This window comes from Artemia sp. Qi Xiang Cuo, chromosome 6 (genome assembly GCF_049724085.1).
Source record: "Artemia sp. Qi Xiang Cuo chromosome 6, ASM4972408v1, whole genome shotgun sequence".
NCBI classification, from domain to species: domain Eukaryota; kingdom Metazoa; phylum Arthropoda; class Branchiopoda; order Anostraca; family Artemiidae; genus Artemia; species Artemia sp. Qi Xiang Cuo.
In genome coordinates, this window is record NC_142799.1 from 32431324 (window position 1) to 32452947 (window position 21624).

The 21624-nt window shown below is 34.4% G+C and overlaps 1 protein-coding gene across 1 annotated transcript in view; it reads left to right on the forward strand.

Moving 5' to 3' along the window:
- The window catches only part of Alg3 (Alg3, alpha-1,3- mannosyltransferase), a 35632-nt gene extending 22116 nt beyond the window's left edge, over nucleotides 1-13516 (forward strand). The window contains exons 5-6 of the mRNA XM_089090648.1: nucleotides 9937-10139; nucleotides 13321-13516. Coding sequence (XP_088946774.1) covers nucleotides 9937-10139; nucleotides 13321-13516 — 399 coding nt within the window. The remainder of the gene's footprint in view (nucleotides 1-9936; nucleotides 10140-13320) is intronic.
- The last annotated feature ends 8108 nt before the right edge of the window (nucleotides 13517-21624 follow it).

Here is a 21624-nt window from a genome sequence, read left to right on the forward strand (position 1 = left end):
CGACGGAACCCGCCAGGGCCCGAAGGGAGGCGTTATGAGTAATGCTCTAGGGGCATATATACTTCTTATGGAAGGGATGCTCGTATAAACTTCGGAGAGGGCTCATTTGATTTGAAATTGAAAGTTCTTGTTAACTTTTTAAGAGTCAAAAGAGATCGTAGGGCAACTAGCCCCCCCCCCTACTCCACGCCCTAAATGCATCAGATACAAATTTTGATATAGAAATTTTGTTAAAAATATTTCAAAGGTCTGATAACAAAAACTCCAGTGTCGACACAGGCCCCCAGGGCATGCCCTGGGGGCATATATGGTTGTCATGGAAGGGATGCTTGTATAAACTTCCTAGAGGGTTCATTTGATTGGGAATTGAAAGTTGTAATTCACTTTTTAAGAGTCAAAAGTGATTGGAGGGCTGCTACCCTCCCCCCACACTCTATTTATTTTTTTTCCCAGAGGCACTTCATATAGAAGGAGTCGCCGTATAAACTTCAAGGGGTGCTCATTTTATAGAAAATCGAGAGTTCTAGTACCCTTTTTAAGAGTCAGAGGTGATCAGAGAGCAACCGGCCCCCAAGCCCTTTTTCCCCAAATATATCAGATAAAAAATTTGAGGTAGCCATTTTGTTAAAAATAGTTCAAAGATCATATAACAAAAACTGCTTTACGTATGGTAATTTCGTTAAAGATAGTTCAAAGATCGGATAAGAAAAACTCCTGTGTCGACACAACCCCCCCCCCCGGGCCTGGGCAGGTATTGTAAGTATTGCTCTGGGGACATATATGGTTCTTACGAAAGGTATGCTCCTATAAACTTCAGAGAGGGGTCATTTGAATGGAAATTAAAAGTTGTAGTTCATTTTCTCAGAGTAAAAAAAGATCAGAGGGCAACTAGTTCCTCCCGCCCTCCTCGCTTTTGAGTGTATCGGATGGATAAACCCATCCGATAAAAACTTCAGGTGACCATTTTGTTAATAGTTCAACCATCAGATATTAAAACTCCAGGGTCTGCTAGCCCCCCCCCACACTCTATTTATTTTTTTCCCAGAGGCACTTCATATAGAAGGAGTCGTCGTATAAACTTCAAAGGGGGCTCATTCCATTGGAAATCGAGAGTTCTAGTGCTCTATTTAAGAGTCAAAAGTGATCAGAGGGCAACTGACCCCCACGCCGTTTTCCTCCAAATATATCTGATAAAAAATTTGAGGTAGCCATTTTGTTAATAACATTTCAAAGATAATATAACAAAAACTGCTTTACGTATGGTATTTTCGTTAAAAATAGTTCAAAGATCGGATAAGAAAAACTCCTGTTTCGACACAACCCCCCCCCCCCCCCCAGGGTCTGGGCAGGCATTGTAAGCATCGTTCTGTGGGCTTACATGGTCCTATTGAGTAGTAAGCTCGCATAGACTTTGGAGAGGGTTTATTAACATGGAAAATCTAAGCTGCGCTTTATTGTCTCACAGTGAAAAAGGTCGAAGGTCAACTATCTCCTTCCGCCCTTCTTGGGTTTGAGCGTGTCGGATGGATAAACCCATCCAATTAAAATGTCCGAAGAAAATTTTGTTAAAAATGGACAAAACATCAGATATTAAAACTCCAAGGTCGACACAACCCCCCAGGGCCCAGGGATAGGCGTTGTAAGTTATAATCTGGGGATATATATCTGGTTTTTATAGAAGGGATACTCGTATAAACTTCAGAGAGGGCTCATTTGATTGATAATAGAAAGTTCTAGTTCACTTTTAAAGAGCCAAAAGATACCGAAGCTTAATCTAGTCCTCCCACGCCCTTTTTCCCCAAACCCATCCGATAAAAATTTTGAGATAGCACTTTTGTTGAAAATAGTTCAAACATCAGATAATAAAAACTTTGAGGTTGACGCGAGCTCATTTTTTCACTTTGATATTGTTACTTTGATATCAATTTTGATACTTTGATGAATATTTGATTTTTTTTTAAAGTTTGATTTTGAAATAAGGAATTTTTGAAAACTTTGAACTCTTTGAAATCAAAACTAACAAAAATTAATTTAAAAAAACTTACTTAAAAACTATCTTTTCATTTAAAATTAACGCCCTTTTCAAAATTAAGCCCAGCAGATGAAAATACCTTTTGAAATTAGATGTTAAAACGACCGGAAATTACTATTAAAGAATAAAGGAAACTCAAAACGAACAGAAATTAAATAAACAATCATAGCAAAAACATACAACAAGTAACAATATAAACGAATAAATAGATCTTAAAGCGAGTAATGCTTAAATTGGATATGCAAATCAAGCTTAAAATGGAAAAATATTTACTAATTTAAGTATAAATGAAACTCAAAACAAGCAAAAATCAAACAAACAATCAATGCAAACAAACATGCGATCGATATTAACGTAAATTAAGAAATAAATCTTAATACGAGTGAAACTTAAAATTGAATATGCAAATCAAGCTTGAAACAAACAAAAGTCACCACAAACAAGAGTTTGGGTATGACCTCCTTCTCTCACTGTAAAAGTCTATAACCTACTGCGTCATTGGCGCTTTACTCAAAACTATATGCATCTTTAACAGTCTTGGAAAGTATAAACAACATCAAGTTAAATATTTGATGAATAAAGATATTGATTGTTGATAGATCCATCACTTCAAAAATTTATTTCACTGTAACTGTATTTTTATTTTCCATACTGTTAGAACTGGAAAAGAAAATATTTGTAATATAATCCGTTTTCAGTTAAGCGCCAATGACGCAGTTTGCTTTTGGTTTTTATTTACAGTTAGGAAAGAAGGCAGTATAACAACTTTAAAAAGAGCCGATAAATTAAACTGAATCAGTTTAAAATGTTACTATAATTTTAATGTTTATTTTCAATATTAAGTACAAAAGGAAATATTTGTCATAAAATTGGTTTTCAGTAAAGCGCCAATGACGCAGTAGGTTTTAGACTTTTACAGTGAGAGAAGGAGGACATACCCAAACTCTTGTTTGTAGTGATTTGTGCTCGCTTTAAGCTTGATTTGCATATTCCACTTATGTTTCACTCATTTTAAGATTTATTTATTCGTTTATAGAAATTTCTATTGTATGTTTGTTTGCATTGATTGTTTATTTAATTTCTGTTCGTTTTAAGTTTCATTTATACTTCAATAGGAAAATATTTTTTTTCATTTTAAGCTTGATATTCATATTCAATCTAAGCATTACTCGCTTTAAGATCGATTTATTCGTTTATATTATTACTTGTTGTATATTTTTGCTATGATTGTTTATTTAATTTCTGTTCGTTTTGGGTTTCATTTATTGTTTAATAGTAATTTCTGGTCGTTTTGAGTTTGAATTTTAAAAGTTATTTGTATCTGCTGAGCTTAAGTTTAAAATATCATTTACTTTTCTTTGAAAAACTTATTTTTCGGAAAGTTTTTTAAATTAATTGCAAAATAAAGCCATAAGAATCATCGGTACTTTCTTTCATCGTCCTACACGACTTCGAAGTCTTTCTGAAACAAAAACTTTACTCCTATCCCTTCATATATTAAACCTTAGTCAACTTAGGGATTTGCAATTATCGCTCTGGCATTATGATATTCAGTCTCAGGCGAGTTGTTTTTATGAATCACATATTCTTGTCAACCCTTTTCGCTCACTCACTTCTTCGTTGGCTCGTTTTGGAGCGTATAGAATTCCCGTGGTTAAATGTGAAATTGATAAATTTTCAATAAGATACCAAATCCCTTTTCAAACAGTTCGTGGTAACGAAATGTAAGTAAGGAGCAACCCGGCTCAAAAGTAACCAAAACTCTAAAAAACGGATTTTGATACCAGTTGATACATCAAAAGAATCAGATTTTTATGCTGATTTCAAATATATAATTTTCATCAAGTTTAGTCTTACCTATCAAAAGTTACGAGCCTGAAAAAGATTGCCTTATTTTCGAAAAAGGGGAAACACCCCCTAAATTAACTGAATCTTAATGAAAATAAAATTGTCAGATTCAGCGCAACAGAAAACCCTACTGTATATGTTTCAAGCTCCTGTCTGCAAAAATGTGGAATTATGTATTTTTCGCCATCATGGATGCGTGTTTATTTGTTTGTTATTTTTTGTTCAAGGGGTGATCGTATCGATCCAGTAGTCCTAGAATATCATGAGAGGGCTCATTCAAACGAAAATTAAAAGTTCTAGGGCCCTTTTTAAGTGACCAAAAAAATTGGAGGGCAACTTGGCCCCCTCCCACGCTAATTTTTTTTCCAAAGGTACCCAATCAAAATTTTAAGATAGCCATTTTGTTAAGTATAGTCGAAAATCCAATAAAATGTCTTTGAGGGTGACATATTCCCCAACAGTTTCCGGGGAAAGGGTGCAAGTTATGAACTTTGCCCCTTGTTTACATATAGTATTGGTTATTGGGAAGTATACAGACGTTTTCAGGAGGGATTTTTTCTGGTGGGGAGTGGGTGGGAGCACGGGGTTACGTAGGAGGATCTTTCCATGGAGGATGTTTCTTTGGGGGAAAGGACGTTTCCATGAAGGAGGCGCCTGATTTCCTGGCATTATTTAAAAAAGATAAGAAATTAAACAAAAAAACAAGTTTTTTCAACTGAAAGTAAGGAGCAACATTAAAACTTAAAATGAACAGTAACTATTACGTATATGATCGGGTTCGCCCCCTAGTCAATACCTGGCTCTTCAGGCTAATTTTTTTTTAGTACTTTCAAAAGAGCTATCTATTCTAATAAAAACAGTCTTTGTGACTTAGGGGCTGCTGATTCGAACAAAATTCGAACTTTAGCGTAAAGAGCGAGATATTAACAAGAGAGAGAACCCCCTCATATCCATATACGTAAGAAAAAAACAAGCAACAAGGCTCAATAGTAGTCGAAACTTTAAATAACAGAATTTCGATGTCAATAAATATATCAAAAGAATGGACTTAGAATGCTGATTCTCAATATATAAATGAAGATGGAACCAAAAAAATTGGAAGGCAACTAGGCACCCTCTCCCGCCCTTTTTTCTCAAATTCATACGATCAGAATTTTGAGAAAGCCATTTAGCCAAAAAAAATAAAATTAATATGCAAATTTCGTTTTAATTATTCATATACGGTTAGCTGATTTCAAAACCTGCATTAATTCAAAAACGCTCAGAAATTAAATAAAAGAAAACAAGGCTTTTTTAACAGAAAGTAAGGAGCAACATTAAAACTAAAAACGAACAGAAATTATTCCATTTATGAAAGGGGCTGTCCCCTCCTCAACGCCTCGCTCTTTACGCTAAAGTTTGACTCCGTCTCACAACTTTATTTTTTAAAACAATAAAAAAAATTTAGTGTAAAGAGCGAGGCGTTGAGGAGGGGACAGCCCCTTTCATATACGGAATAATTTCTGTTCGTTTTAAATTTTAATGTTGCTCCTTACTTTCTGTTAAAAAAGACTTGTTTTCTTTTATTTAATTATAGCAAATAGACTGAAATTGAAGCCGATAGTTTAAAAAAAAAAATTATTGGAATATATTATTAACCATTGATGGCGGGGTCATTTTGCTTGATAATCTTTTTTTAGTATTTTTTTTGGAGCTTGCCATAGTGGGGGAGCCTCCTTTGTCTCTCTCCTTCTATATGTTATGATGTTTTTGGTTTTCTTCTTAACTTTCTTTTCGAGCTCATCTCCCTGTTTGCTTTATTTGATTATTTGTGTTTTTGTTTATTTTGTGCAAAATAAAAATCTTGAATCTACAGGTTTTTTTTTCTTTAAATCCTCAAACAAAAACTATTTTTGTTAATTGTGAATACGAGCTTCCTATAGAGCGTATCAATATACGATTATATTCGTATGCTTTATTTTAAAAATAGACACTGTTATTCTGTCACGTTTTGGTAATATGCTATGTTCTGTTAACTCAGTTTCTAGTTTCATTTCAGCCTATTTGGCACGTTACCACGTTATGGGTTTAGCGATTGACTGTACTACTTTATTTGTTTAGAACTATTCTGAATATGAGGTCTTTAATTATTAGGAGGAAATGTCCAAGCCATCTCAGCCTCTCTTTCATGATGCTCTGCGAATTATACTATATGACAAATGTGATTCAAACGAATTATATTACAAATATTTTCTTTTGTACTTATTACAACATTGAATATAAATATAAAATTAGAGTAGAATTAAATTTTGAAGTGATGAGTTTTCAGCAATTCATATCATAATATGTCATATATTCAGTTTAATCTTATTAATTCTTTCCAATACTGTTCAAGACAAATATGGTTTCACTATAAACAAGAGTTTGGATACTGCCCCCTTCCTTAGATGTAAAATTTTAAAGCCTACTCCGTCATTGGTGACGTAAACGACTTATATTACGAATGTTTTCTTTTTCCAGAGGAAATGTCCAAGCCATCTCAGCCTCTCTTTCATGATGCTCTATGCTTACCACTCAAAAGTATATTACGAAATAAAGATTTTATGGGGCAATCTGCTTTTCTAAAGCGATGATCTGATGGAAATAGTTTCTTACTGGTAGCTCTTAGGAGTTGTATGTCCAGAATCAGCAAAAAAATTATATCTTTTCCCACTAATTAAACTAGAAAAATATATAATAATGTGATATTTTGAAAATCGGAATTCATAGTCTCGGAGTTAGTACATAAAAAAACTTAGGTGCTAAACCTACAGAAGGCAAATTTTTGTATATTTTCCATTTAGTGGGAATCTAAACCGGGGGGAAAAAACTAGCAGCTTTTTTTTTTAAGAAAAAGGGCTTTTTGAGATATCCAAATTTCATGGATGGAAGGCTAGGGCCTTCTTATTTTTCGTTTTGAACATGTTATGAGACAGGTGAAGTCAATGTGTTTGATGAAGCTCTTTTCTTCATAAAATCATGTAGAAAGACAAATATTTAATGCGGAAGTTTCTTTCTAAGGGCTGAGCTTGAAATTAAAATAATTTGCATATTTGAAGTCAGTATGAAAAGGAAAATTTCTAACCATACAGAAAACAAAAAGTTTAAATAAATAAAGTTAGTCTTTTGCTGTAATTTCGAAACTAAGCACTGGCGAGCTCTCTCATAAACATATTCAAATTTCACAATTCTTTTTTTCATTTTGGACAAAAAGTAGTGGGAAAACACCCGAGTAATAAAACTATTCGAAAAAGAAGTTCTGGGACACCTGAATGCCTACCAACGATACGTTCGCTTTTCCTTGATTCAAATTTCCATATTCAAATTTCCTTGATGATTTTTAAGTTGTATTTAGGTCAATTGTGGCTTTTCTATTATGTATTAAGGAATAATATTTGTGGCTTTTCCCCTTCCCCTTTACTCTTAACAATTGTATTTTCAAGAAAAGAAATCGAAAATTGAAGCAATCTAAGTATTTGGTTTCATTTTTAGATAGCATTTGGGGAGGGGAAGGGGCAGTTTTAGATTTTAGCCTGGGAAGTGTGGGAGAAAAAATCAGAAACATACATCTTTTTTTCCTTAGCATAGTAGGGTTGACCTTCTAAACAGTTTTTCCCTTAATTTTATCCCCCTTGTATGAATAAAGCCTTGCCATTTCTTCCCGTAGGAAACATATGTCATTTTCAGTTACACGCATGAAAAGGAAACTTGAAGCTTTTTTCCCTTTGCTATTGTCGAAATCATTTAAATATCTTGTTAATTTTTCATTGTAGGAGATCTTTTAGCACATATGAACAAATTTTACTTTCTCCAATCTCTTGGTCTTTTGTACATTGAGCTGAGGATTTATCACCGAATGTTTTCTATAAGGAAACAATGTCGGTTTTACCTCTGCGTGTGTAATCAAGCATCTTTAAAAATATCCTGGTGCCACTTAAATTAGTGCAGAATCAGACAAATCTGCAGGTATTTATCTATGGGTGATGGGCAGGCACGTACCCAGGAATTTTTATCGGGGGGGGGGGGCAAATCCTTCAAATCTCTTATTCTGTGAGAAAATTATGGGAAAATAAATCATGAGATTTCGAGGGGGAGCGGAGGCCTCCCCCCTCCCCTGCGTACGTGCCAGGTGAGGGCTATATTCTGGGGAGAGGCAAATCTGTTAAAACAGATCAATGACATGAAAGCTAACGGAATCTTTGGGGAGAAGATCCTGGGATTTTTTTTCCGGTGCCCAGGAATCCCTCCCTCTGAACCTACTGGCCTATATAACCTGTTGTACCTAATTTTTGTTGACTGAAATCGTGTAAAAGTACATAAAAATAAAAGGCAGAAAATATGGGTGCAGAAACTTAATGGTGAAAATAGTCGCTTGAATGAACTTGCGAACTAATTTGGATGGTCCGTGAATCAAACTCACGTCTTAGTGCCACATTGTAACTCAGTGAGAAATAATTTAAAAAAAAAAGAGAATTGTATCATTGGAATAAAAAAACGAAAAACGGAATATTCCAATCTAGTTCAATTAATTCTCTACCATCATGTCATATTTTCCATTTATTGTCGATTAGCCGAAGTCTGGAATATTATTTTGGGCCATCTATAATATCAATTCGTTTCTGCTTGCACATAAATTTTCTTGAATTATAATTATTAGTTAAAATCAACGTTCGTTTCTGTGGAAAGAACAGAAAATATACCAAGTACTTTAAAATCGAGAGATTGATAGCTATGTTGGTAGTAAAATTCACTGTTAATGAATTTTATCCTCTTAAAAAAAATAATGTACTTCTTTTATGATTTTGTATCCAGTATTATTGTTTCCTTTGCTGAGTAGCGGGTAGAGCGTAAAATTGGGTGATGTGACCTGAATCTCCCCCCCCCCCACTCAATCTCTTCCAAACCAAAATTGTCATGTGACATCCTGTATGTGTCGCTGACATTGGAATGGTTCCCTCATACTGAAAAACTAAAACTTCGGTCTGTTTGCTACAAGTTACCTTAATTACCTTAATTTGCTCTTTGGAGCAAATTAAGATCCATCTTGATCTGTCAATTGCTCCATACATAATGATGTGAATGATCAATTGTTAAATGCATCCCACTGGTACTTCCAGAGAAAACCATTTAATTCGACATCTAATAACTTCTTGAAAGCTTCGTCATTGGGTGCTGAGGCTGTTGTATTTGAGAGACTATTCCGAGTGTTTACTGCACGGCAGGAGAAATATATTTCTCGGTGTATTTGAATATCTGAATAAATACTTAAAGTTTTTACTTAGGTACCCGCTCCGTGAAAAAATACATTCGTTCTAAGATCCTAAAATGGAATGGACTCGATTGAAATTTTGCCGCCCTCTGAAAGACAGGCCGAGAAAAGGGGAATTGAATTATTGTGCCACTTTTTGCCTTTACAACTTATCTGTTAGTTTGAATGAAGAACTTGATGTTTGATTTTATTTTCCGGTGTTCAAGTGTTCTTGCTTTCTTTTCTTCTTCTTCGTTTACTCCGCTTTCCCTTTTTTATGTGTGTATGAGCGGGCACAAATAAATTATTATTATTATTATTTTTTTTTTTTTATCAGGGGGACGAGCATTTAATGGACATCTAGGATATTTTATGCTATGTAAAGGTTATAATATATTTTTTCTGCTTTAATCCTTTCCTATTTCAAAACATTTTTGCCTTCGCCTCTCGGCTTTTTAATTTGTATTGAAGTACTTTTGTAAAATACAAGAAGGGTTAAACCATCAAACCAAGTATTTAAAACAGTCTTATCTTACCCCTTTCTTTAAACAAGTTTCAAAACATGACTCGACTCATCAATGTGTGAACAATTGTAATCCAATTTGTCACTAAATATGTAAATTTAACAGTCTTCAATGTTCACTAATTTGTCTGTAATACTGGTGACCTAGATATTAAGGAAAAATTAGTATACCTTTTAAAATATTTTGCTGAGGATTCTCTTTTTGATAAGCTATTTCAAATAGAAAAAATGTCTTTTTCTGTCTGATAAATTTTTTGTTTGTTTAAGATACTTCTGGCATTACCGTTCCTGTTAACAGACCGTGTTAGCTACGTAAGGAACTCATTTGATCTTGGTCGAGTCTTCATTCACAAATGGACTGTAAACTGGCGATTTATACCAGAAGAAACATTTGTCGACAAAAATTTCCATATTAGCCTTCTAGTGCTTCATCTATTTGTTCTTTTGCTGTTTGCCAAATATTGGTGGAGGTATGTTAAAGGCTTTTTTGTCACAAAAATTCTATGACTAAAAATGAAAGCTTTGAGTAATGGGAAAGGCAGAGTAGGTTAAGAAATTATTTAAATTAAACAAGGATTTGTTTGGCAAGTGTCCCCGATTTTACATTAAGAATTTTGAAGTTTTTCGTATGAAAAACCCAAAGTCCAGCTAAAGGTCACAACTGCATTTTTAAATTTGGCATAAAAAGTTTATACAAAGGAATTTCTCTTAAATTAAATAAGGGAAATGCAACAGACACGCAAATTTCCCAAAAGAAAAAAAACTTATGTAAAAAATGTAAGTAATGGAGAAGTTCTGATTGCATTTTTGAATGAAACATAAATACTAATATCACAATCACATTTTCTAGCATTTAAGCCCAAAGAAACAGTAGAATTTTGTTCTTCAATGTAATTTTACTGCTACATTATACCAAAAGAAGGAGGCATGAACGGAGTGAACAAAGAAAGGGGCAGTAGTTAGAAGAAAGACAGTTAGAAGGAAAAAATGGAAAATGTTGTTGATTATACAGGGCAACCTTGAAGAACTTTGTGGTTTAAGATAAAAAACAGTAAGTTAGATAGAAAACAAAAATTGATAGACGGACATATCTCTGAGTGAACTAGGGCAAGTTTTGAAGGTATTTGCAACACATGGTTCTCTTTGTTGGTACGGTTGCAGTATTTTGATCATGTGAACTGTGTTTGTTATTGTTTGGCTTTTTTTTGTAGAGGATCTGGTTTCAACCGTCCATAGCTGTAATATTTTATATAAAATAAAAAAAAATTGGTGTAATTTTCTTGGTGCAAAGAAAAAACATTAACTTGGGAGAGCCATTTTTCGGAGGAACGCTCTGTTTATAGAAGCATAATGATACTTTTTTATTATGTAGTCCTTTGCTTTTTTTCTTTGTTTGAACTAAAACTTAAAAAATTGATATGACCTGCATAAAGAAAAGTCATCAGTAGGCTAACAAGGATATTTCTAACGAAAAATATGGATTGTCTACTAAAGTTTTACAAAATGATGTAATTGCATGATTCAAAACAGTATGATAATTTGAAATAAGGTGGGATTTTAATCCAAGCTTCTGAGATTTTACTTGCCAGCTATAAATTTTACATTGTCAGTGTGAACTATCACAATGAAATATAATTTTTTTGTTTCTTTTTCTTACCTTTTTCTTACCGAGTCTAATTAATAACTGCAGCATACGATATATGTACAATGCTAATGTAACTACTGCTACTAATTGTTCATTGCTGCACACAAATCTCACAAACTTTAGCGCTCTTTACGCTAAAGTTTGACTTTTTGTTCAATATATTTAAGAACGACTCCTGAAATACAAGGGTCTGTTTAATTAGAATAATAAGCTCTTTTAAAGTTCTTGAAAAACTTTACCGCAAAGAGAGAGGTATTGGGGAGGGAGCAACCTCTCTGGTTTCTGGAATAATTTCTGTTCGTCTTGAGTTTTAATATTGCTCTTTGCTTTGAGTTGAAAAAATTGTTTTGTTTTTTTTATTTAATTTCTGATCGTTATTTTAAATAATGCCGGGAGGCCCCCTCTCCATGGGATATTCCTTTATCCCACGAAAAATTCCTCCATAGAAAGATCCTTGAACGTAACCTCCCCCCACCCGCTAGAAAATCCGCCCGATAAATATCTGTATGCTTCTGTATAGCTAATACTATATGTAAGCAATGGGCAAAGTTCATAGCTTGCAGCTTATTAGGTCGTTCGACTATGTTGAACAAAAATACTATCAACAAATTTTGATAGGACGACTTTGGTATAAAAAAGGCGTGGGGGGCTAGTTGTCCTCCAATATTTTTGGTCATTTAAAAATACGCTAGAACTTTTTATTTTCGATAAAATGAGCCCTCTCCCTATCTTCTAGAATCCCTGGTTCGATACGGTTACCCCTGGGTAAAATAAACAAACAAAAAACAAATAAACGCGCATCTGTGAACTTGCTTTTGGTAAGAAGTTCTGTATTTTTGTGTATAGGAGCTTGAAACCTTTACAGTAGGGTTATCTGATATACTGAATCTGATGGCATGATTTTCATTAATATCACTTGATGAATGATGTTTTGGAGGTGTTTCCCCCCTTTTCAAAAATTGGGTAAATTTTCTCGGGCTAATAATTTTTGATGGGTAAGATTAAATTTGATGAATTTTATATATTTTGAATAAGCATCAAAATTCAGTTCTTATGATGTATCCATTGATCAAAACTCTGTTTCTTAGAGTTTTGGTTACTATTGAGCCGCATTGCTCCTTACTTACAGTTGGTTACCACGAACTGTTTGATTGATAAAGATGGGAACGAAATATATTTCTCGTACAGGTTTCTGTTGGTATACGCTCGCTGAAATGGGTACACTAAACTTTTCTCCGATAATAATTCCTCTGAAGTAAAGGAAACTGCAATTCTTCTGACAAATATCCAGCATCTCACTATGCTTTCCCTAGCATCTGCATTTCAAAATTGTACTTAACAGTCGTCAACTTCTTGCCATCTAGCATTCCAGTTTTATTTCTAAGCATATCAGGGAAAGGCTTGTGAAATATTTTATGCTTCATTTCTTCTGTGTTTGCTCGGAATTTCATTCAAATTTTAGTTTTACATAAAGTATACCTTCCCTGAAATACTCGAGAAAAAAAAGTCTGCGCACGGAAAAGACGCATAATGGCGTGAGCCAATGATAATTTTGTGTAAATTAGGAAGGTGAGGTTAATGAAAGCATCTCTTACCACAGAACAACTCCCAGTATCCGCAAGCTTCCACAACAATCTTATAAGATTAAAGACCAAAGCTTTAGTTCTAAGACTAAAGCTTAATATCTTTTTTTTTTCAACCATCGATAAATTGCTAATGCAAAAGTGGTGAGAGATTATACGATTTAAAGATTTCTTGTTATTGCTATTGAAATTAATTTTTCCTTGGTTTGAAAAACTGAAGGGGATTTGGGGTTGTTCAATTTAATCAGGTTTTGTAGTTTGATTTCTGTCATTTCACTTTTGGTCAATCAAGCGGAGAGAAACATGTTATATGACTTGATAACTAACATCCAAGATGCCTGAAATATTTCATTTAAAAATAATTATTTTTCTATTTATATTTTATGTTATTTTTTAATAGTTAGTTTATTTATATATATATAGATGTTTGATGAGCTATGCAAAATTGCGAAAGACTGGTATTTCAATGTCTTCACAGTTGCTTATCCTGCCTTTATTTGGTGCAAATTTCATTGGAATGGCGTTCAGTCGCTCGTTGCACTATCAGTTCTACGTTTGGTATTTTTATACCCTTCCATATTTGGTTTGGACGACCCCGTTTAGTGTTAAAATCAAGTAAGAAACTTAATTTGTATTTGAGACTGGTGTTCTGTCTTAAAAATTTTTATATCCAGGATATTATTTATAAATTGACTGCTGGAGAGAGGGAGGGGGAATTAAAAATAATTGTTTTATGAGTTAGCTAGCTGCTGAGGAACGGTATACGATGCTAAAAAGCTGCACGTGTATGCAGAGGTGCGAAAAGGGAAAATACACCGTAGACACAAGTTTTTAGCAAAGGCTTTATCTGGTTGAACCGTCTTAACTGAGCTGTGTTGGGGTCTGTATGTGCAAAAATGATATTGCTAAGAAACTGCTGACTTCCATTTTATCTATTTATTCTTAAAAGGTACTGCCATCTAGATTTTTAGTCGTAGTATCGCCTGCTTGAGCATTTATTTGTTTCTGCTTGAAGTTACTCCATAGCCAAATTTTATGTTAGTTGAAGGTCTTTTGCAAAGAGTAAGGGTAAATTATAAGAGTGGAAACTGGCGAGCCAGGTATAACCCTTTACAGATAGGTTTCTAAAAAAAAAAAGATATCCAGTGAGAAAGGTCAGTAAGGGATTGTTGTAATACCTAAATAAGACCCCTACTGCTACACTAATTTTACCAACTACGCAAATTAAACTAATTATTCTAATTACTACAGTGAAAAAATTCCAAGAGTCGTGAAACGTTAGATGGCATTGAAGTCTTTTTTTGTCGATATCAGTGCCAGTTCCCACTTATAAGTTACCCATACTCTTTGGTCTTTTGATTATACCATTCTTTTAATGATAGTTAATGCTCGTTCCTTGTATTTGCTGTTGTGATTGAACGCACACGCCCATTTATTAGTCTTATTAGCCACACCTATTGTTGGATGACAAGAATTACATCGGCAATGGCTTTCCCTCAATTTTCATTAATATGATGAAAATTTTGAAGTGTAGTTGTTCAGAAATTGGTTTCGAACCGATGTTCCAAACCAGTTGATAAGAAACGGAATGGTCATGCCAAAAACCTAGCTATAACCATAGTTTTGATGCGTGCTCATAGTTTTCTCCATTGCCTGTTGAGATCCATTAGGGCTCAGGTGGAACGCTCGTGCTTTGTGGAATAGTTTCAGCCATACGTAAATCTCAAAATCAAAAATTAAATACTCGCCTCCCCAATTTCTTGTACGAACAACAGTTTTGTAAGACCATGTCTGGGTGAAATAACAAGAAAAAATGGAATTTAAACAAGTTTTTAATGCAGATAAGACTAGATGAGAGAATTTTTTTTCCTGTCACAATGTAGTATTGGAGTAGGTTACGTTATTGGATTGAAGAATCTATGAGTACGAGTCAAATAAAAATATAAGGACAACGAAAAACATTGATGTTGATTGAAATACCATATTTCTTTTCTATTTTTGATGAAAATGACAACTCTTTGAATATTTTGCTGACTATTGAAATTAGACCCCGGCGCCGCGCCGGCGGATCGACCGAACGCCGCCAACGAGAGACCCGGTCAACTGCCACTAACGTCTCGTAATGCCGCCGGCGCGCCGCAGGCACACCGCCGCCGGCAGAGACAGTGGCGTTCGGTCGAGTTTAAATTATTTTTGTGGCATTTCTTTATTGTGTCAACCGCAAAGTCGGACCTTTTCCTTCTCGTGTGGTTTAGTATTTCGATTTTCCTGATTAGAAATCAAGCAGAGCTTGCACTATCCCCGAATTTTCGGGTATTTCCACGAAAATCTATACGTCACCCCGAAAAAAAATTTGGTTCCCCGAATCCCCGAAAATCACGCAATCACGGTGCCACCCCTAGTGATTTATCACCAGTGACTTTCCCTTCAAATATTACTTTGTATACCATAATTCTTCACTGCTCTCTTGTTCATTAGTTTTCGGCTCTTTTGTTACTCTGCATCAAAACCAGACACATGCAATATGCTCTTGCAAATATTCCAATATACACAGTTTTTTATATGTTGACAAAAAAAAGTATCGTCTTTATGAAATGAGTTTAAATCATTCCAAATGCAGTTTCCCAATCGCTATTTCTTACATCATTAGTAGACAAGAATTTTATTTTCCAGTTGAATAGAATTATAGAACGTATTCACTACTATACAGCTTCAGCCTTTTGTTGGATTTTGAAATTGACAGCCGACAGATTATTTCTACAGCTGAATTGTAAGTTTGCAGATTTTTTTTTGCTGTTTTTAGATAAGATTTTCTTAATGTTTAATACTCAATTATTGAACACCTTATAGAAAATACAATCTTCTTTCTGGAACATTTTTACCCCCCCCCCCAAAAAAAAAAAAAAAACAGCCTTCGGCTGAGAAAAAATTTAGCTATAGACTAAGCTATGTACAAGGTTGGGGAATTAAAGATTGAACCGGAAGTCACCTCAAAAATATGATTCATAAAAAAAATTTAATTTATGCCTATAAGGGAGGGGGATAGGGGGCTATCATTTTTAAATGATAATACCTCATTTTTTTTTATTGAAAGCAGGGATGCCAAAAAGATAATTATTTTTTTCATTTAAAGTGGAGACAAGAAAATGATATCAAATTCCCTGGGAAACCATTGAAATATTTTGATAGACCCAGGGCCCCCCATTAGGACTTGTTCATTGTCTTGGGTATTTTGCGATTTCTCATAGGCTACTGGCCTTATTTGGCTTTTGTATGTGCTCCCTTTTAATTCGATTCTTTGGATCTTATGGAATGCCATGGCGAATCTATCAGTCAGTTTTTCAATAATTTGAGGTATATCTGAATAATTTCGACATTTTTGTTGTTGTCTTTTTACCCCTTTACTCAAACCCTCAATTTTTTTTTTCAAGGAATACTCAGCTGTTTAGCATTATTTTTCATATTTGTTGGAGCCACGTAGTGACCTTGTTAATTATTCAGTAAATTATTTTTCAAATGAAAGCTGAGACGGTATCCTATCAAGGTGGTATCCAGAGGGGGAGGGGTAGGGAGGTATTATATTTAAATGATAATAGCTCGAAATTTTATTTATTGAAAGCAGGGATTCCAAAAAGTTCATTTTTTTTAATTTAAAGCAGGGATGGCATCCTTTCGAGGTGGTATTCAGAGGGGGGGGGGGGAGGGGATCTATAAAATTTACATGATAAAACATCTATTCTTTTTAAAGACGAGGGGCTGATAATTTAATTATTTTTTTTTTTAAGCTGAGACGGGATCCTATCAAAAGATTATCCAGAAGGGGGCAAAGACGGTCATTAAACTCTAGTAATAGTACCTTGATTTTTTTTTCTATTGAAAACGGGGATGCCAAAAATTTCAAAAGTTCACAAAAATAACAAGATTTTCGTGAGTTATACTTGATACAGCAGGGTTTTATCGTCCAAAGGGAAAGGGACATATGCGTCCAATCCGGTTTTTTTTTTCCTATTGATGAAACGGGTTTACTTTGAAAACATTCATTCTTATGTACTAGGAAGATTCACATTAAAACGAATTAGTGTGACGAAAGCGATATCGACATCCCCACCTAACGTTGCGCTCGAGTAACAATGACGCCCTTGATCCAGTGCCCAAGTTACATTAAAAGGCCAGGTCATAATAAGTCTTTGACAGTCTTATGACATTAGGGTACTAGATGTTTTAACGTTCTTACGTATCTACCGTTGTTTAGAAAATTCGATCACCCCACAAATGATTACCAAAAATATGCACAAATGTAACATTTGGAATATTATAACACTTTTTTCAAAGCTTTGAAGAAAAGCAAAAAAGTCTAAATACCCCTAACTACGCTTGAAAGCTATTTTAAAAAGAAACTCTTTGGAGATTTCCATGGAAATGACCATAGCAGAAGCTTTGAGTCTGGGTGGGTATCAAAGAGGTGTCTAAGTATTTTGACCACAGTTGACTTATTGTTTTGACTTTCTTAAATTTGGTAATTCTTGTGAGCATTTGGAAATCATAGCTTAAACTCAATAACTGATAATAAGTGTCCTAACATTTTGCTTGGATTGAAAGTGACAAACTAGGATGAAAATTTCAACATCTTCCTGGAGCTACTTCAGTCTGCATATTATTTTGTTTAATTACACTTAAAACGGATGAGCTTTTCATTTTTTACCTAAGAAAATAGCTGGCACTTCATTTTTCTTCATAGCGAATAAACTATTAAGTGTTTTTTGTGTCATTGTAATTGAAGTGTTCTCATGTTAAGTGTTCATCATGTATTTTTCAATTTGATAAATTTACTCCTTTTAGATACAATTTATAATATGACTGATATTAAGCATTTATCAGTTTATAATTTGGAATGAATCCCCAAAAGAACAAATGAATAATATCCAACAGAGCAGCCAAAAGCAATAAAAAAGCAGCAATTCAGCCTTAGCCTACATGACATATATTCTATAAAGAAGCCAAAAAAAACTTTAAAATGCATTTTTTTTTATTGTAATTAAAAACCAGTTTTTAATACAAGAAGGCTTCTTAGGAGTCCAAAAGAGAAAAAAAAAAAAAAAAATTCAATATCAAAGTCGCCCATTTCAACTGTTTTAAATGTGACAAAACAGATATAGGCAAAGGGCATTATGAAAAAATTAAGCTTTTAAGTTCAAAGTTATATTCAAAGTTTTTACCCAGATAACTGACGAATTTTGTGATACGGTATTTGAAGTTTTATATGCAGTAATGCTCGATGAAAAAAACTACTAATTTTGATAATTATTTATGTTGAGAATACATAACTAATAGATACTTCAACTACTCGTATTATGCAAGGGTTCTGAAACGCTACAACCATTTCGTTTCTACCAGATTTCTACTTCTCTTGATGAATAACGAAGAAGACCAGTTTCCAGCCAGCGACTTGTGAATTTTTGAACTCATGAATAGGCTCGAATCTGTTGTAAATTTAAGCTGTGATTTGAGAAAGACTAATGAAAAAATTAATGTTTGCGGTCAACATTGATCGCGCCGCCGACATCTTACGGCGGCGTGCCGCCGGTGTCTTACCGGCGGCGCGGCGCGGCGTGCCGCCGGTGTCTTACCGGCGGCGCGGCGCGGCGTGCTGTTTTTTTCCCTCCCGCCGCCGGTCTTCCCTCATCGGCGCGGTGCCGGGGTCTAATTGAAATTCACATTTAGTTAATGAAACCTTATGATTATTATAATTGGTTCATAATGCCCTTTAATTTCTGTACACTCAGCCGAAATTGAGGCTATGGAAAATTTTGAGCCGCAAACTCTACTCCTTTAATATTCTTTTAGTAATAATGATTGATCATTAAGTTTTGGCTGACTGTATTCAAGTGTCTCCCTGAATGCAAAAACAAATTTTCAAGTGCAACAAGTATATGGCAAATAACTTTAGTTCAAAAGACTTGCTTTATTTCAATGCGCTTATTCGATTCGAAGCTATATATTTTGCTATTTGACTTAGTTAAAGGTCCTTCTAATGTGTATTAAATTTTACCAAGAAAGCATCTTGGTTGATGAAGGAAGGAAGTTTCTATAAAAACACCCATCAAATTTATAATACTGATTTAAAGGTGATCACATATTTTCCAATAAAATAGAGGGGCTGTTTCAGGCACTCATGCATAGGGGTCACATGGGTCCCCCTCCCCCATAATTCATGTATATTTTAGTGGGTTTCTCTGGTCTTTGTAATATCTTTGATTGTAGCTTGTCATATACTATATCGATTGTTTTCAGGGGATTCTTAACAATCCTTCCGAAACAAACTTATGTGTCTGGAATACTTTTTCCTATCCCTTCAACATTTCCGATAGAAATGCTACTCTACAGCTCGCTTTCTAATTAAGTTATCTGAAGACTATCGGTAAAAAGCAATATATTATGTCTCCACTCATAAGTTTTCTGTGTTTCAGTAATGGTTGCAGAATGCACTAGTATTTACGGCAGGAAGATGGAGTCGCAATATACGTCGTTTCTTTTTCTGTACTGTCATTTAGAACAGCAATTTTGAATTCTTTTTCATTATTGTTTTTTTGGGGAGACACCTTTTTGGAGGTTGCTATCCCTTACGCACCTTTCGATAAGACTCTTGTGCAATACGACCCTAAGCACTGTTAATTCGTCTGATCTGTGTATAAGATGCGAGAGACCAAACTATTGTTCTAAGTACAAAATGGGAGGGTTGGCTGAAGTAAGGGGGATTATTTTCCAGGTTGGAAATGTCGAGCCAGAAATTAAATAACATTTCCAGGAAATATTATTCCCTCATTCTCAGATTGCATTCCCTGAAAACTATCGAAAACGCTCACAGTAACGAAAATTTAAAGGAGCTATCAATATCAGACTTTACTACATGAAAAATACTTGCGAGTTTCAGATTACCACATCTTTGTAGTTGTGCAAGTTCTTAGGTCTTTTATCAACGTCTTTGTAAAGCTTTGAGAGGGGTTAGACTTTTGCAGAGAGAAAACTTTGAAATTATCCTAATGAAACATACTATAATGAGGCAAAATGCCAAAACTTCATCTAGGTTTCAGTGTACGAGAGCTGCGATATATTATGAAACATACTATAATGAGGCAAAATGCCAAAACTTCATCTAGGTTTCAGTGTACGAGAGCTGCGATATATTACGTTCATGTGGATCTTGTGAAAGTTATAGTCCCATTTTTCAGCATCAAAATAGATCCTGCCATGGCAATGTCCAGAGAGAAAACTTTGAAATTATCCTAATGAAACATACTGTTAAGAGGCAAAATGTCAAAACGTCACCTAGGTTTCAGTGTACAAAAGCTGCGATATATTACGTTCATGTGGATCTCTTGTCTAAATGGGGAGCTGACAGGACGAAACTTTTTAGGGAAACATAAACACTGAATTTTCACTCCCCAAACCCACAATCTGTCAAGAAAAGCAGGAGGTAAAAACAAATAGCACTTCAAATACAGGAAAGAGAGGAGATCAAGGGTAATAGAGGCTTGGTATAACTGGAGCCATCAGTACGAGAATCTTGAAGCAGAAAGTTTTAAAGCCTCTAGGTACAAAAATGGTGATTTTTATGTGTTTTTTTCAAGATGGGCGGTATTTATCCTTCTTTTTCCTTTCTGATTTTGCAGTGTGTCGAAATTTTGAACGAGCGTTCTCTGAATATTAGTCTATACATATTCAAATGGAACTCGAAAGCTATAGTCCCGTTTTTCAGCATCAAAAGAGATCCTGCCATGGCGATGTGCAAATCTTCCTCGTTTTGTGTCACAAAATATCCATTTTGACCCAAAAAGGCTCAAAATGCTATTGAGTGAAAATTCTCGAGTAGTATATAAAGTAGTTATATAGACTCTCATTTTTCGATGTCATAATGCCGATCAGGTGGCTTTTCACTTCTTGAGATACATTAGGTTCAAACAAAGTAGAACTCTTATCATATACGACGATTTGACTGAGTTGATTCATGTGAGGCTGTATTAATTTCTGTATATCAGTGCATTTTTAAAAACAGTGGATTTTGTGGAGTGGTGAAAAGTTAAAAAAAAATGTATTGTTAGGGCCTAATTTTCTAAATTTTAGTGAGTTAGTCTAACCGTCAGACAGACCTTGCTTACTGAGTTTTTTAGAAATGGTTCGGATCAAGTATGTTGTGTGACTTCTGCAAGATTCCCGCCTCTCTTCCGATTGTTCAACTGTATTGACTGTATCTTAGAAATTTTACATGTACATGTTTTGAGGTTCACTGAAGGAGTGGAGGTTCAATTAATAGCGAGAGTTTTCAGAATAATATACTTGGATAAGATGAAAAATGTGGCACTAACATTCATTATTTTAACACTTCACCCATACTCTTAAAAATATATGAAGATGTAAAAATAGTTGAAAGATGATTGCTATTTTTAAGAGTAATAATCATCAAAAATTAGAGCATTATTGTGCAAAAATTGAAATTGAACTTTTGGGAGAGTTACGGCAACTAAAGATATAGTCTCACCCTTGATCAAACATTTCATTTCATCTACCACGGTTTAATAAAAAGAAACTTCTCAATAACAACTGACACTAAAAAAAACTAAATTCTGATTGAAACATATAAATCAAAAATATCTTAATTTATACTGTTTAAATATAAAGAATTAATTATTTTTAAATTTAGCTATCAAAAATTGTAAACTTTAAAAATTT